Consider the following 12,828-nt stretch of genomic DNA (forward strand, 5'->3'; position numbering starts at 1 on the left):
GTTTTATTGGAAGGGTGGCCTAAACGATGATACCACTCATAAATATCAGACTTGGTGGTAAGATGAAGTTGAAGCGAAGGCAGCACTCCTAAGATGTAAACATCATTGATATTTTTTTCCCTGCATTAGGCACACCCCCCGTGTGAAGATCCTTGACACTAAAAGAAAAATGAAAGAATTCAACTGAAACATTATCAGTTTGACAGAGTTTGGCAACCGAAACTAGATTACGACGTAACTTTGGAACACAAAGAACATTGGTAAGAGAAAGATCTGTAGAAGGAGTTGGTAAAATTGTGCTACTAGTATGAGTTATAGATAAAGAATTACCATCACCGAGGTTCACTTGGTCAGGTCCACTGGACACAGTGAATGTCGGTAACGACATAGGACTAGTCGTCGAATGGTGAGATGCTCCGTTATCAAAAAGCCATGACTGAGATGGTGGCATACCACTTACAGAAGAATTAATAGAAGGTCCCGAGGCATAAGTCTGAGATTGAGGAGCCTCGAACACATTGTGGTCACGAAAGAATCTGGCAAGCTTCCTACAGAATTTAGTTTCATGGCCCTGAAAATTACAAAAGTGACAAATTAAATTTTGGCGATAACCTCCATTATTGGATCTGTTTCCATTTCCACGCATGTATCTGTAATTTCCTTGACCACGATTTTGCGAAGTATCACGATTATTTTGCATGGAATCACGGTTGGAGGTTGATGAATTATACTTTTGTGTGACATTAGCAGTCACCAACAATGATTGACGTTGCTCTTCGAAATGCTTAAGCGCACGTTCATGATCAGAAAGAATGTTGTTGAGATCAACATAGGTAAGTCCTGACTTTTGTACTCTGATGGCTGGAACAATAGACCCATAATCATCTCTTAACTAGTTGAGAACATAGGCAATGAGATAATTCTCATTGACTGGGCTTTGAGCAGCTGCTAAGGTATCCGAAATCTTGCGCATGTCACTTAAATATTCTGCAATGGTTCTATTTCCTTTTGGATTGTTGGTTAACTTGGATTTGAGATAGATAATACGTCCATGTGAGTCACTAGCATAGCTGGTCGAGAGCCGTGACCAGGCTTCAGAAGCAGTTTCAGCCGAGGAGATTAGAGGCTGAATGTTCTCCGAGCAACTTCCTAAAAGAGCACCAACTATGATTCGATCCTATCTATACCATGTAGTGTATTCTGGAGTAAGGATGGTGTTTGCTGTATTAGCAAATTTGGTTGGTGCTTTTGTTGTTCTGTCAATGTCTCCACGAAGATCATGACCAATGAGTGTTGATTTTACTTGGCACTGCCATACTGGAAAATTTGACTCGGTTAATCGGATGGAAAAATGAGTGGGAGCAGTCAAATGGATGACAACAGGAATGGGAGTTGTGGTGGTCATTTGAGAAAGTGATGGGTGAAGGAAGAAGAGAAGGATTGTATAATCCTAGTAAAGACAAAACAAGGGCTCTTGATACCATATAGAGAAGTAATATGTTGTGTTTATTAACAAAATACTGAAACTATTTATACAAGAGTTTAACAACTAAATACTAAAGATACAACAGAACTAACAGTAGGAAAGAGACTAACAACACCTATTCAAAAGGAGACATTATAGATGAATATAATGACCAAAACAAAACAGTAAATTAATCAATGTGAGCCATCCACAATAGTAGCATATAGGGAAGCGTCAGACAATGAGATTATGGTGTAGGAAGTTGTGGATTTGCCTTGTTGTGTATATAACTGGGATCTTAGTTGTACTAATATGAACTATTGATCTTGAAAACGCTTGTTAATATTCGATAGTGATAGTTGTTTCCCCAACATGTTTCATGTGTTGTGAGATGTGTGTCGTAGATTCTCATGTGAAAATATTGAACAAAATATTAATATTTATTATATTTGTAGAAGGTTCATGGGTAGTACCCCTTATTCTAGTTCTACAACTTGTTTACTTGATAGTAACAACAATGACTCTGCAGGTAGTCTGAATACTGATACCGCGCAATGTGTCTAGTTTCATCAACAATTCCCATATCTATTTTGCACATGTTTATTTTGAAGTTCATGTATTTTTGGAATTAGTATGAATGTGTGTAATACTTGATTTTGTGTGTATGCGTGTATGTGTGTGGTTTGTAAACTTTTTTTCTTGAATTGATACTAACCTTGGAGTACCCATTGCTATCTTTTCACCATAATGAGTACAGTTAAATAGTTTGTCACTTTGTACATAAACTTTTTTATAACATATTTAAAGGACGTACAATAAGTATTTACATACATGATCAATGAATGCTGGAACAGTGGCTATTTTTGAAATTTCTTCATTTTTTTGGATTTGCAAGATTGGTTCCGGCATTGCTCTAGCCTCGACATCTTTTCAATGCGTCAAAAATGAAGAAATACGATTTATCTTAAAAATGAACAATTGTGATGTAGTCAAGAGATATTATGGGGTAGTTTCATGCTTCAATTTCTTGGTTTATTTGAATACTCTTTTTGTCAATAAATCCTCCACAAGTATTAATATTTTTTTTGAAAGCTCCACAAGTATTCATATGATTGTCTTCAAATAGTTTTTTATTTTTTCCATGATATTAATAAAATACTTGGTAAATAAATAGATAACATTATTTTGTATTATAACTTTGATATTTAATTACAAGATAGTGTAAAAAGAAGATAATGAACAAAGTAGTGAATATAATCTAAAAACATAATAAGTTCCAATCCAGGTTATACCCCTGATTTTTGTCCATTTTTTCTGTTAAATTTTTTTGTACCTTATGCTATAAAAGTTGTACTACATAATTTTTTGGACAAAAATATCCCTGCCGTTATAACTTCTGTTATCTTTCCACACTATTATTACTATGTATATGCAGACACAATAATTTTTTCTTACATCCTTCAATGGTAAGTTTTAATTCATTTAAGTTTTAATTAAAATGTTAACATAGTTATATATAGTAATTTATCATTCTATAATTTTTACCTCAAAAATATTAATATGAATTATATATATATATATATATATATATATATATATATATATATATATATATATATATATATATATATATACACGCACACTATTATTTTTTTTAAAAAAATATAACTAAGATTTTAATATTTAATTTTAATATAGGGCATATATTTTTTGCGCATCGCGCATATAAAATACTAGTTAATTAATAAATATGAAGGTAAGATATCTTTGCATTGTTATAGAAAATAAAGACAATATAACTTATGAAATTATGTCTCTTTTAAATTTTTTTTTAGTAATGAATAAATTTATTTTGAATAAAGACATTGTAGACATCTAATTCTAAATTAAAGAAATACATATGTATTATTTTTAGTTATAGCAACTAATTTATTTAATTTAATAAGAGTAATAGAGTGGAGTACTTACATTTCATCCACAACAATGAAGTCATTGATATTTTTATTTTCATTCATTGTTGAGACAAATTGTTTTGGGTGTTTGTCATTGGCATTTGATACAATTGTTGTCAATAGAGAATGAGGATAAATAATTCAAAATATATGATTACAATATATATTGTTATAATGATATAGTAAAATTTTGACTTACAAATTTCTTTAGAAATTTCATACATTGATAAAATTATGAGAATGATGTGTAATCTTGTTCAATTGGAGCCACTAGGGTGTTAATATTATCAATTCTTTGGACAATGGTCCGATCATTTAGGGTCCAGGTGTACTTGTATTTCTGATCAACAACTTTGTGGTTAGGTCGCACAGGTCTGACAATGATAGATGTAAAAATAATTTTGTCTGATAAAAAATAATAACATAATATTTGTAAAATAATGTATAATTGTACAATTATATAAATACAGACAAAAAATATTAATACCATAATGACCTAAATCATTCCCAATAATGTAAAACTATAATTAAAATATTGTGTCTTGTTCTAAATTATCAAAAGAAGATTAATTAAACAAAAAAAAAATGAAAAGAAAAAAAAAACTTAACCTAAACTTATTTTTTTTAAAATGCAACAAAGTGATTTTCAAGATTCCTTATTTGTAATCTTTGATGCTCAACTTTGAATGATATGTATTTAGTCGGCAATTTTTTGATAGAAGTTCATGTTAAATTTTATATTGTATTATTTTATTGCACTCTAGCATATCTATAGTATATGTTCAACAATTATGCCAACTCTGATTGGGATGAGGTTCAAAACTAAAACCTTTCTTATAGAAATCAATGAGTAAGTTATGAATAACAAATAGTTAACGGAATATTCTGTTACTAAAGTTTATACTAACAGATTGTTGAAGTGTTTAAGGGAAGAAAATAATATATTAGAAGGTAAAATAGAAAATTAAAAAAATACTAAAATCAAAATAATATGAACCATTCATTTTATCAAATAATTGGATGGATATTTTTTTATTTTATTGGCTATATATATATATATAGATAGATTTACATTCAGGTAAAAGCACACCTTAAAATAAAAACGTGTGGACTCTTTCTGACCATTTGATCTGTCTGTTATACGGTCTTGATAGTGTTTATGTCTATGGGGTGTTTTAGTTCGTGTTTAAGTTTTTATTATTAGCGCGGGGGTATTTTGGGGCTTTTACTACGAATTAACCTTTGCAGGTCTGGCTCTTATTCCACACGCGTCCGATTTAGTCGTAGATCTATCGTAGTCTTCTCTCTCACTCTTTTGCTTAGTTGTGAAGCTGTGTGCTGGCACCGTTGGTCCTTCGCGTTGTGTGGTCTTGTCTCTCCTCCGTCTTTGTCCACAAGCCAAATGGTCATCAGTGGAGATCGCAGTAGGGGCAAGAGGCGGGCGCCGCATGGTCGGTCTGTCGGTAGAGGTAATTCTTTCTCCCCTTTCGCGTGGTTGTTTTATTTTTCCTCGTGCCCTTGTGTTTTGTGTGTGTGTGTTGTCGTTTTCTTGTTGTGGGTATGTATAATCTCGGTCATCGTAGTCGTGGTTTTGTGGGTGGGGTGATGGTGCTTTTTCGGATTTTGAGTGCAATGAGTATATCTAGGGTTTTTTTTTTTCCATTTTTTAATATGAAATTGCTTTTAGGTTTTTGGTTATGTTGGGTTTTAGGTTTTTTTTTTTTTTTTTTTTTTCAGTTCCTACTTAGTATTAAACAGCAGCCGAGTACTTCTGTGCCTCGTGATGGTGTTCGTCCTTCTCAGTTGAGTTTCACACAGCTGGAGGGTGTTGTTTTGTGTAATCCCAATCATTTGCGAGTGATAGAAGAGATTGAACGTGTTATTTATGATCGGGGTGAGTTTAATGATGCTCTTTCTTTTAGCCTTTGATTAACCCAGGAATTTGGGGATGCTCTTCGTGATGGGGTTGCCAATATTGCTTCTGAATACATGGATGGGGTTAGTTTGCTATTTCTTTTTGGGGGATTTTAACCAGGTTGCTTTGTCACACTGTATTGCACACATATAATGTGCTGGTGTGAACACGGTAGGGTGGGCTCATTGTGGTTGTTATTAAATGTTCTCCTTCTCTGTTGTAGGAGTTTGAAAATGAAGGCATTCAAGATGGGGGGTGTGGTGGGGTCGCCAATGGTAGCGTCCTGTGCAATGATGTGAACAAAGGACTTGTGTGGGCTTAGCAGACCGTGGATCCGGATGTGGGTGTAGACAATCGATCCTAGTGTCTGGAGTTTGCTACTCCTGTAGAGGTCTTTCTCCTTTGCCTTTGCTATTAACGCTGGCCATTTTATTGGGGTGCAGACTCCGATTTATTTCCTGCACACTCTGGCTTACACTCGTGCACACACACGTTATCACTAGTCTGTGCTTGTGCACGGTTGATTAGTTTTAGGGGATATGTCCTTTCTGTATGTTGGGGTGTTTAATAAATTGTGGTCTACTAGCATGTTGTGTGCACAGCTTTTTGAGACTGTGTGTAGTCTTTCTCTTTTGCTTTTGTTATTAACGTTGGTTTTTTTTTTGGTGCATACTCTAGTTTATTATAGGCACACACTGGCTTACGCTCGTGCACACACATCATCACTAGTCTGTGTTTGTGCACCGTTGATTAGTTTTAGGTGCTATGTCCTTTCTGTACGGTGGGGTTTTAAAAACATTGTGGTCTACTAGCATGCTGTGTGCACAGCTTTATGAGACTGTGTGAATGGTCTCTTCCATTCTCATTGCAAATGACCGTGTGTATTTTTCGGCGCTTGTGTGCAGTAATTTTTAAAGGATAATGATGGAGTTTATGTTGTTTGTTCAGAAGGGCCTATTTGTGGGGCACCGGTGAAACCAGATCGGCCTGTTGTTTGTTGTGTTGATAGTGGCTTGTTATGTGTCTTAGGTAGGACATTGTGGTTAAAATTGGGGACAGGTCTGCAAGGTGGGATGATTTGTTGTCCCTTGTCCCGGGTTCTGAAGTCGCTGTTGCGATTATAGATGCATAGTCGTGTCTGTTGAATTGCCGGGAGGCTTCCAAAGACTCCTTGCTCCCTTCAAGGTTTTTTGCTTCTATGTTCACCACTGTAAGTTGGTATTTCAGTTAGTCTTTATTTATTCATGGATAGTTTGCACTTGGGTTTATGGTGTGTGTGTGTGTGTGTTTTTTTTTTTTTTGGTGGTGGATTTATATCTTTTTGGTTCTGTTTTAGCTTAATATAGCTGTGGGTACATCACACTCTCGTGATCAAAGGGTTAGATGGTTCTGGGAGAGGTTGAGGTTGATGCTTCGAAGTGGGATTGTGGTCTTGTGAAGGGGGACACTAGTACGTTGCACAATATGAGGCTTCAGTATATGAAGGAACTAGCAGTGTCAGAGTTTAATGTGCACAATGCACGGAACCTGTGCCGGGCTTACCAGTCTATCTCGGCTCCTCTGCCTAGTTTGTAAATATTAGGTTACCACTATGGTGTGTTTGGATTTTGTACACTAGTTATTCCACATTTTCTTGCCTTACTAGTTTTTGACTTCACGTTGTGGGGTACTACTGTTATCGAATGGTATTCACAGTATCTTTATTCTCTAATTGATTTGGGTTTAGCATTGTTATCCAGAATGTGCACGCATGGTTTTTATTTTGTGCGTTAATATTCTGTTTTGTGTTCTGGAAATATTGTGTGGTTTGTGTGTGCAAATATGAGTGTCGATGTGTGCTTCCTCAATTCCTCCATATGGCTGTCTGTTACGAACCATTCAGATTTAAGTTGGCCAGTTTACTGACAACTAAGTCACGCATTTTTCATACCTCGGTCATTTCCGTGAATAGTATAGGATACCTAGGAGCGTTGAAACTGTGTCTCTGTGTGTGTGGAAAAGACATCTCTGTTGCACGTGTTGTCGTGCGCTAAAGGTTATGAACCGAAATGTGTTTCCCTATAGCTATTCATGTAGTAGTCAATGACTGTGTGCATCGGTACTGGACTACAGCGTGCACGCCATTACCCATTGATCCTTTCACGCATGATTATCCAATCAAGAATAAAAATCACAATTTGTAGGCATCAAAATTATTCAGCTAGTAGTGAGTTTTGGTTAAATAAACCATATGGTTTTAAAACAGTACCATTCCTTTCAAAAAAAAAACAAAAAAAAAAAAAACATAAACACTAACAAAACCAGGTTACTACATTGTTCTTTTAAGCATTACACTCTAATCTTCTGATGGTGCTGGTTTGTTTGGGCAATTTCGACTATCATGGCTCGATAGGTCGCATGTTTTGCACGTCATTTCCTTTTTTCCCTTCTTGCTGATGGATTTTTCTTCGTTTCATCTGGTGATACGTCCATTACACATTCTCCTATATCACTTTCGGATTGCTCTTCACCTATACACCAAATAAACATTGTTACGGTGTCGTTACATGCCTTTTTTGTCAGATTCCATGGATACAAATTGCATCCATGCACAAACAGTTGCCTTTATTCGCACACACATTTCATTAGTCGCATCCATGCACACACAGTTGCCTTTATTCGCACACACATTTCATTAGTCGTACATCTATGTTTGTTTTTTACTTCTAATTCTGGGATTCTTATATAATAAGACGCGAGGCGTGTGCATGGTAACTTTGCACAATGTGCTCAGTAAGCCGACTGCGCACTCACTTTTCAGGGAATAGCCATTAGTGCTACGTCTCTAATTTTTTTGTGCATCGTCAATTCATCCATATTTTGTGGTTTACATTAGCCTTCCTAATCGTTCGCTACGAATTATGTTCCCAAACCAAGCCGTCTCGTACAGTTTTATTAAAAAATTCTAGCGTTTAAGAATTTACGTATCCAATTTCAAACACTACGCATGGTCCACAGTGTAGAAAAGTTAATAATCATGGCGTCGTTTTACTGTTATACTCATTGTGATTCATTACCTGGGTTCGCCGTCGCCGTGGTCTCCATATTTGCATCCATGGTTTAACGTCTCACATCAGCGTCGGATTGGTGTCTATGGAGGAGGATTGTCGTCTGGGGGGGATTGCCGTCGTAGAAGGGTGTGCGGCAACTCCTTGGTAGTTTAGTCCTACCGTATTTAGATTTCTTCATTTATGGTGTAGTCTCCATGCCAATACAATACGTAATTATTCTTTTAGTGAGTTTCCGTAATTACCCTTGCTAACTCTAATTAAGATCCTTTAGTCAATTAATTGCCTTACATCCTAGCCATCTATTTACTCAAATCTGATGGTCCATATTTGTCCACACATTTTTATTTTAAGGGGGTTTGCATGTGAATGCAACCCAGGCTTGCATTCACATGCAAAACACCGTTAAAATACTAACTTGTGGACAATTTGAGACCGTAGGATTAGAGATATGAATGAATTAGATTTAATAGATTGTAGGAATTTTTTTTTGAAAGCCACCATTGAAGGTGATTATATTAAAGATAGGCTGCAACAAAATCTGATGGGATAGAATCCCAATACATCGCATGAGTCTGATTAAAAGCATGTGACGCTAAAGAATGCGCCATAAGATTATCTAGTCTAGGAACAAAAATAACCGAGCATAAATTAAAAGTTGACAAGATAGTCCTGCATCCATCAATGATATAGCCAATATATGTTCGCATTCGTGTGGCTTGTGTCGTTAACTGTTGTTGTAGATTGTGGCAATCCGTATGTAGTCGTACCGAGAGTATCCCTTTGTCCTTCAACCATGACAATGCCTCCTTACATGCTAAAGCTTCTGCCATTAACGGGGATAGGCAATCGGGTAGTTGCATATTGAAACTCGCCATGAATTCTCCTTCGCTTGATAATACCACTGCTCCCGCCGTCGCCCTTCCAGTTGACGCATGATAACCGGCGTCCACATATGCCCTGGGCAGTCCGTCTCCGACAGTGGCAGCAGCAACCGGCGGATTTACTGCTGCTATTCCTCCGTGAACCGAGGACCACGCCTGCCATGCGGTTGTCGCTGCATGCACAACCCGTTTGGGCATTGGTAAGGTGTGTTCCCATACTGCCTGGTTTCTCGCCCGCCATATGTAGTAGAGGATCGCTGCTGCCATAACAAGTTGGTTAGAGGTGAGTATTTTCATAATCTCAAGAAACCAAGCCTCAAAGGAATCAGCCATAACATGCATAATAGGTAATGAAGATTCCCGCCAAACTGCTTGCGAGAAGACACAAGATACTAGGGCATGCATTGCATATTCATGATGAGTAGTGCACATTGAACAAACTGGATCAATTTCCACTCTTTTCATTATAAGATTAGTTGTGGTGGGGAGAACATCACTCAAAGCCTTCCATAAAAATAATTTCCATTTAGGTGGGACTTTCATCTTCCATATACGGAGCCAGTCACTAAAACCTCCATCCCTGTGTTCATAATTTACAACAACAAGCCTGTATCCCCCCTTAACCGTGTAATTTCCATTTGGGTCCCCCTGCCAATACCACGTGTCTGAGTAATCTGGGCATATAGGTATTCGGTTAATTCGTACCGCATCATCATCCATGAATAAGTCCCTAAGTATATGAGGATCCAAGGTTCCAGTATCCTGGTCAATCAAAACCACCACTTTTGAACCTGCTAATTCTTGGGGCATATCAGTTTGTATCATTGGATTAGGGCCATCAAGTAGCCATGGATGTCCCCATATTAAAGTATTATTTCCATCCCCAATCCTCCGCCTTATACCACCACAAATTAAACTATGGGCTACAAATATACTCCGCCAACAAAAGCTAGGATTATTCCCCAAAGCTGCCTCCTCAAAAGATGTTCCTGGATAGTATCTTGCCTTGTAAACCCTGGCCACCAGTGACTCAGGCTTTACAAGAAATCTCCACCCCTGCTTACCCAACATTGCTAGATTAAAGGCTCGTAGGTCCTTGAAACCCAATCCTCCATATTTCTTCGGGACACACAACTTGTCCCATGCTTTCCAGTGAATACGGCAGTCCACTCCGGATCCCCACCAATATTTATTCATCGCCCTCTGAATTGCTAGACATACTGCCTCAGGGAGCAAGAAAACACTCATAGAAAAGGTAGGCATTGATTATGCTACACTTTTCAAGAGTACCTCTTTTCCTGCCTGGGACAACAATCTCTTATTCCATGTACCTATTCTCTGCTTTATCTTATCCTCAATGTATGACAATACTGCCCTCTTCCTCCTGCCAATAAAAGAAGGCAGGCCCAGATACTTACCAAAATTGATTGCTTTTGGGACCCCTAATAACTGCGCCACCTGATCCCTACATTCTTCCGTAGTATTTTTACTGAAACACACACTGGACTTGTGATAATTTACCGCCTGACCAGATAAGGTTTCATATTCCATTAGACACCGCTTCACCTCCCCGGCCTCATCAACATTTTCTTTAAAGAAAAGCAAACTATCATCTGCAAAAAATAAGTGAGATATTGGTGGTGCTCCCTTGGCTACTCTGCACCCATATATTTTGCCTTGCTGCTGCGCCTGCTGCAAAAGCATAGACAAACCTTATGCACATATTAAAATAAATATGGGGATAAAGGATCCCCTTGTCTCAATCCTCTGGTAGGAATTACCTGGCCCGACGGGAGACCATTAATTAAGAATTCATACGAGACCGTAGTGACGCAATACATTATCAAATCAATCCACCTCACATTAAATCCCAACGCTGTTAACATCTTTCGCAGAAAACCCATTCCATCCTATCATAAGCTTTAGCCATATCCAGTTTTAGGGCCCCCCATCCCACCTTACCACATTGCTTTCTATTCAAGTAATGGCCTACCTCCGCAGCTAATAGTATATTATCTGTTATCAGTCTATCCGGTATGAATGCACTTTGGGAATCAGAAATCAGCCCCTCCATTAAAGGCTTCATTCTATTTGCTATCATTTTCGCCATTACCCTGTATACCACATTACTCAACGCAATTGGCCTTAGATCAGTTACATATTCGGGCGACTTCTTCTTTGGAATCAGGACGACATTCGTATTATTCAGTCCCTCCGGGAAAGAACTAGTACTCAAGCAGTTAATAATAAAGGCAGAAACATCGCACCCCCCCCCCCCCCCCACCACCACATCCCAGAAGTGTTGGTAAAAACCTGGATTCATTCCATCCGGCCCTGGGGACTTATCAGAGAACATAGCAAACAATGCATTTTTTACCTCCTCACAAGTAAAAGGGGAAAGAAGGGTCTCATTCTGAGCCTGTGTCACACGTGGCTGTATCATGGCAAATAAAGTGTGGGCCTCGTCCGGGGGGTTACCCGAACTGAACACCCCATTAAAATAGTCCATTACAGTTTGATTCATTGCATTTCCATCAACCCACACCCCATCAACAGATTTTATTCTATTCATAGTATTTTTCTTTCTACGGTCAGAAGCATACCTGTGAAAGAAACTGGTGTTTGCATCTGCCCCTTGCAGACAGTGCTGCTTTGCCCTTTGTTTCCAGAATGAGTCATCCATTGCCTCTAGTCTACACAGTTCGGCCTCCAGACGACGAAATTCAGCCAATGAAGCCAAATCCCGCCTTCCTCTCAAAGAATCCTGTTCCTTCCGTAACCGCTTAATCTGCTCCCCAAACTTATGGAACAGGTCCCCACCCCAGCTCGTGAGCCTTCTCCAACATAACTGTAAATAGTCCTGCATTCCCATATTCCTCCCCTCCTCCCATGTTCCCTCCACCACCTCCCTACACCCCTCATCATGTAGCCAAGACATCTCAAACCTGAAACTCTTCGCTCTCCGTCCCCCTCCTCTTATGTCATCCCGGATCCCCAGAAACAATGCTGAGTGGTCAGACCTACGTGTCATCAAGTTTAACACACTGGCCTGTGCATTCAAATTCCGCCAAGTTTCAGTAACAAGCACCTTATCCAGCCTTTCCTCCGACCAGTTCTCCGTTCCTTCCCTCTTCTTCCACGTGAAAGGATACCCTTGCATGGGCATCTACGCCAGACGACAATCATCTATGGTTTCCCCAAAACCGCGAAGGAGACCATTAGGATGGGGATTCCCCCCACGTTTCTCACTTTGGTACAGCAAATCGTTGAAATCACCTACCTATCAAGACCCATGGCAATTGTGATTGGTTTGCCAAGTTTCGTAATAAGTTCCAGACCTCTAGTCGCCTATTACGTTCTGCGAAGCCATAATATCCTGTCATTCGCCACGGTGCACTCCCTGGTATAGTAACTTCAACATCTACATAATTCTTTGAGTAACTCAGTAACCTTGCCTTATTATTCTTACGCCATAGCAAAGCCAATCCTCCACTCAAACCCGTATTATCCACATAGAACAACCCTTCATACCCTAACTTAACACGAAGCCTCTCCGCATGACTTC

The 12,828-nt window shown here is 38.4% G+C and overlaps 1 protein-coding gene across 1 annotated transcript; it reads right to left on the reverse strand.

Moving 5' to 3' along the window:
- Positions 1-88: 88 nt before the first annotated feature.
- LOC109174056 lies at positions 89-12,429 on the reverse strand. The gene is made up of 5 exons (XM_019323349.1): positions 11,257-12,429; positions 11,045-11,173; positions 10,595-10,955; positions 9,150-10,483; positions 89-892 (listed from the first exon to the last, which is right to left on the reverse strand). Exons 1-5 carry the CDS (start codon positions 12,427-12,429, stop codon positions 89-91), a joined length of 3,801 nt encoding a protein of 1,266 aa, XP_019178894.1.
- Between the last annotated feature and the right edge of the window lie 399 nt (positions 12,430-12,828).

Source organism: Ipomoea nil, unplaced genomic scaffold (assembly GCF_001879475.1).
Source record: "Ipomoea nil cultivar Tokyo-kokei standard unplaced genomic scaffold, Asagao_1.1 scaffold0519, whole genome shotgun sequence".
Lineage (NCBI taxonomy): Eukaryota > Viridiplantae > Streptophyta > Magnoliopsida > Solanales > Convolvulaceae > Ipomoea > Ipomoea nil.

Bases quoted from the DNA above. Each gene is read 5' to 3' on its own strand.
- LOC109174056 (XM_019323349.1), bottom strand. From the start codon at position 12,429: ATGCCCATGCAAGGGTATCCTTTCACGTGGAAGAAGAGGGAAGGAACG. The intron at 11,174-11,256 runs GTAGGCCATTAC...AGCTTATGATAG, and splicing joins ATATACTATTAGCTGCGGAG to GATGGAATGGGTTTTCTGCG. The intron at 10,484-10,594 runs GTACATGGAATA...TCCCTGAGGCAG, and splicing joins TAAGATAAAGCAGAGAATAG to TATGTCTAGCAATTCAGAGG.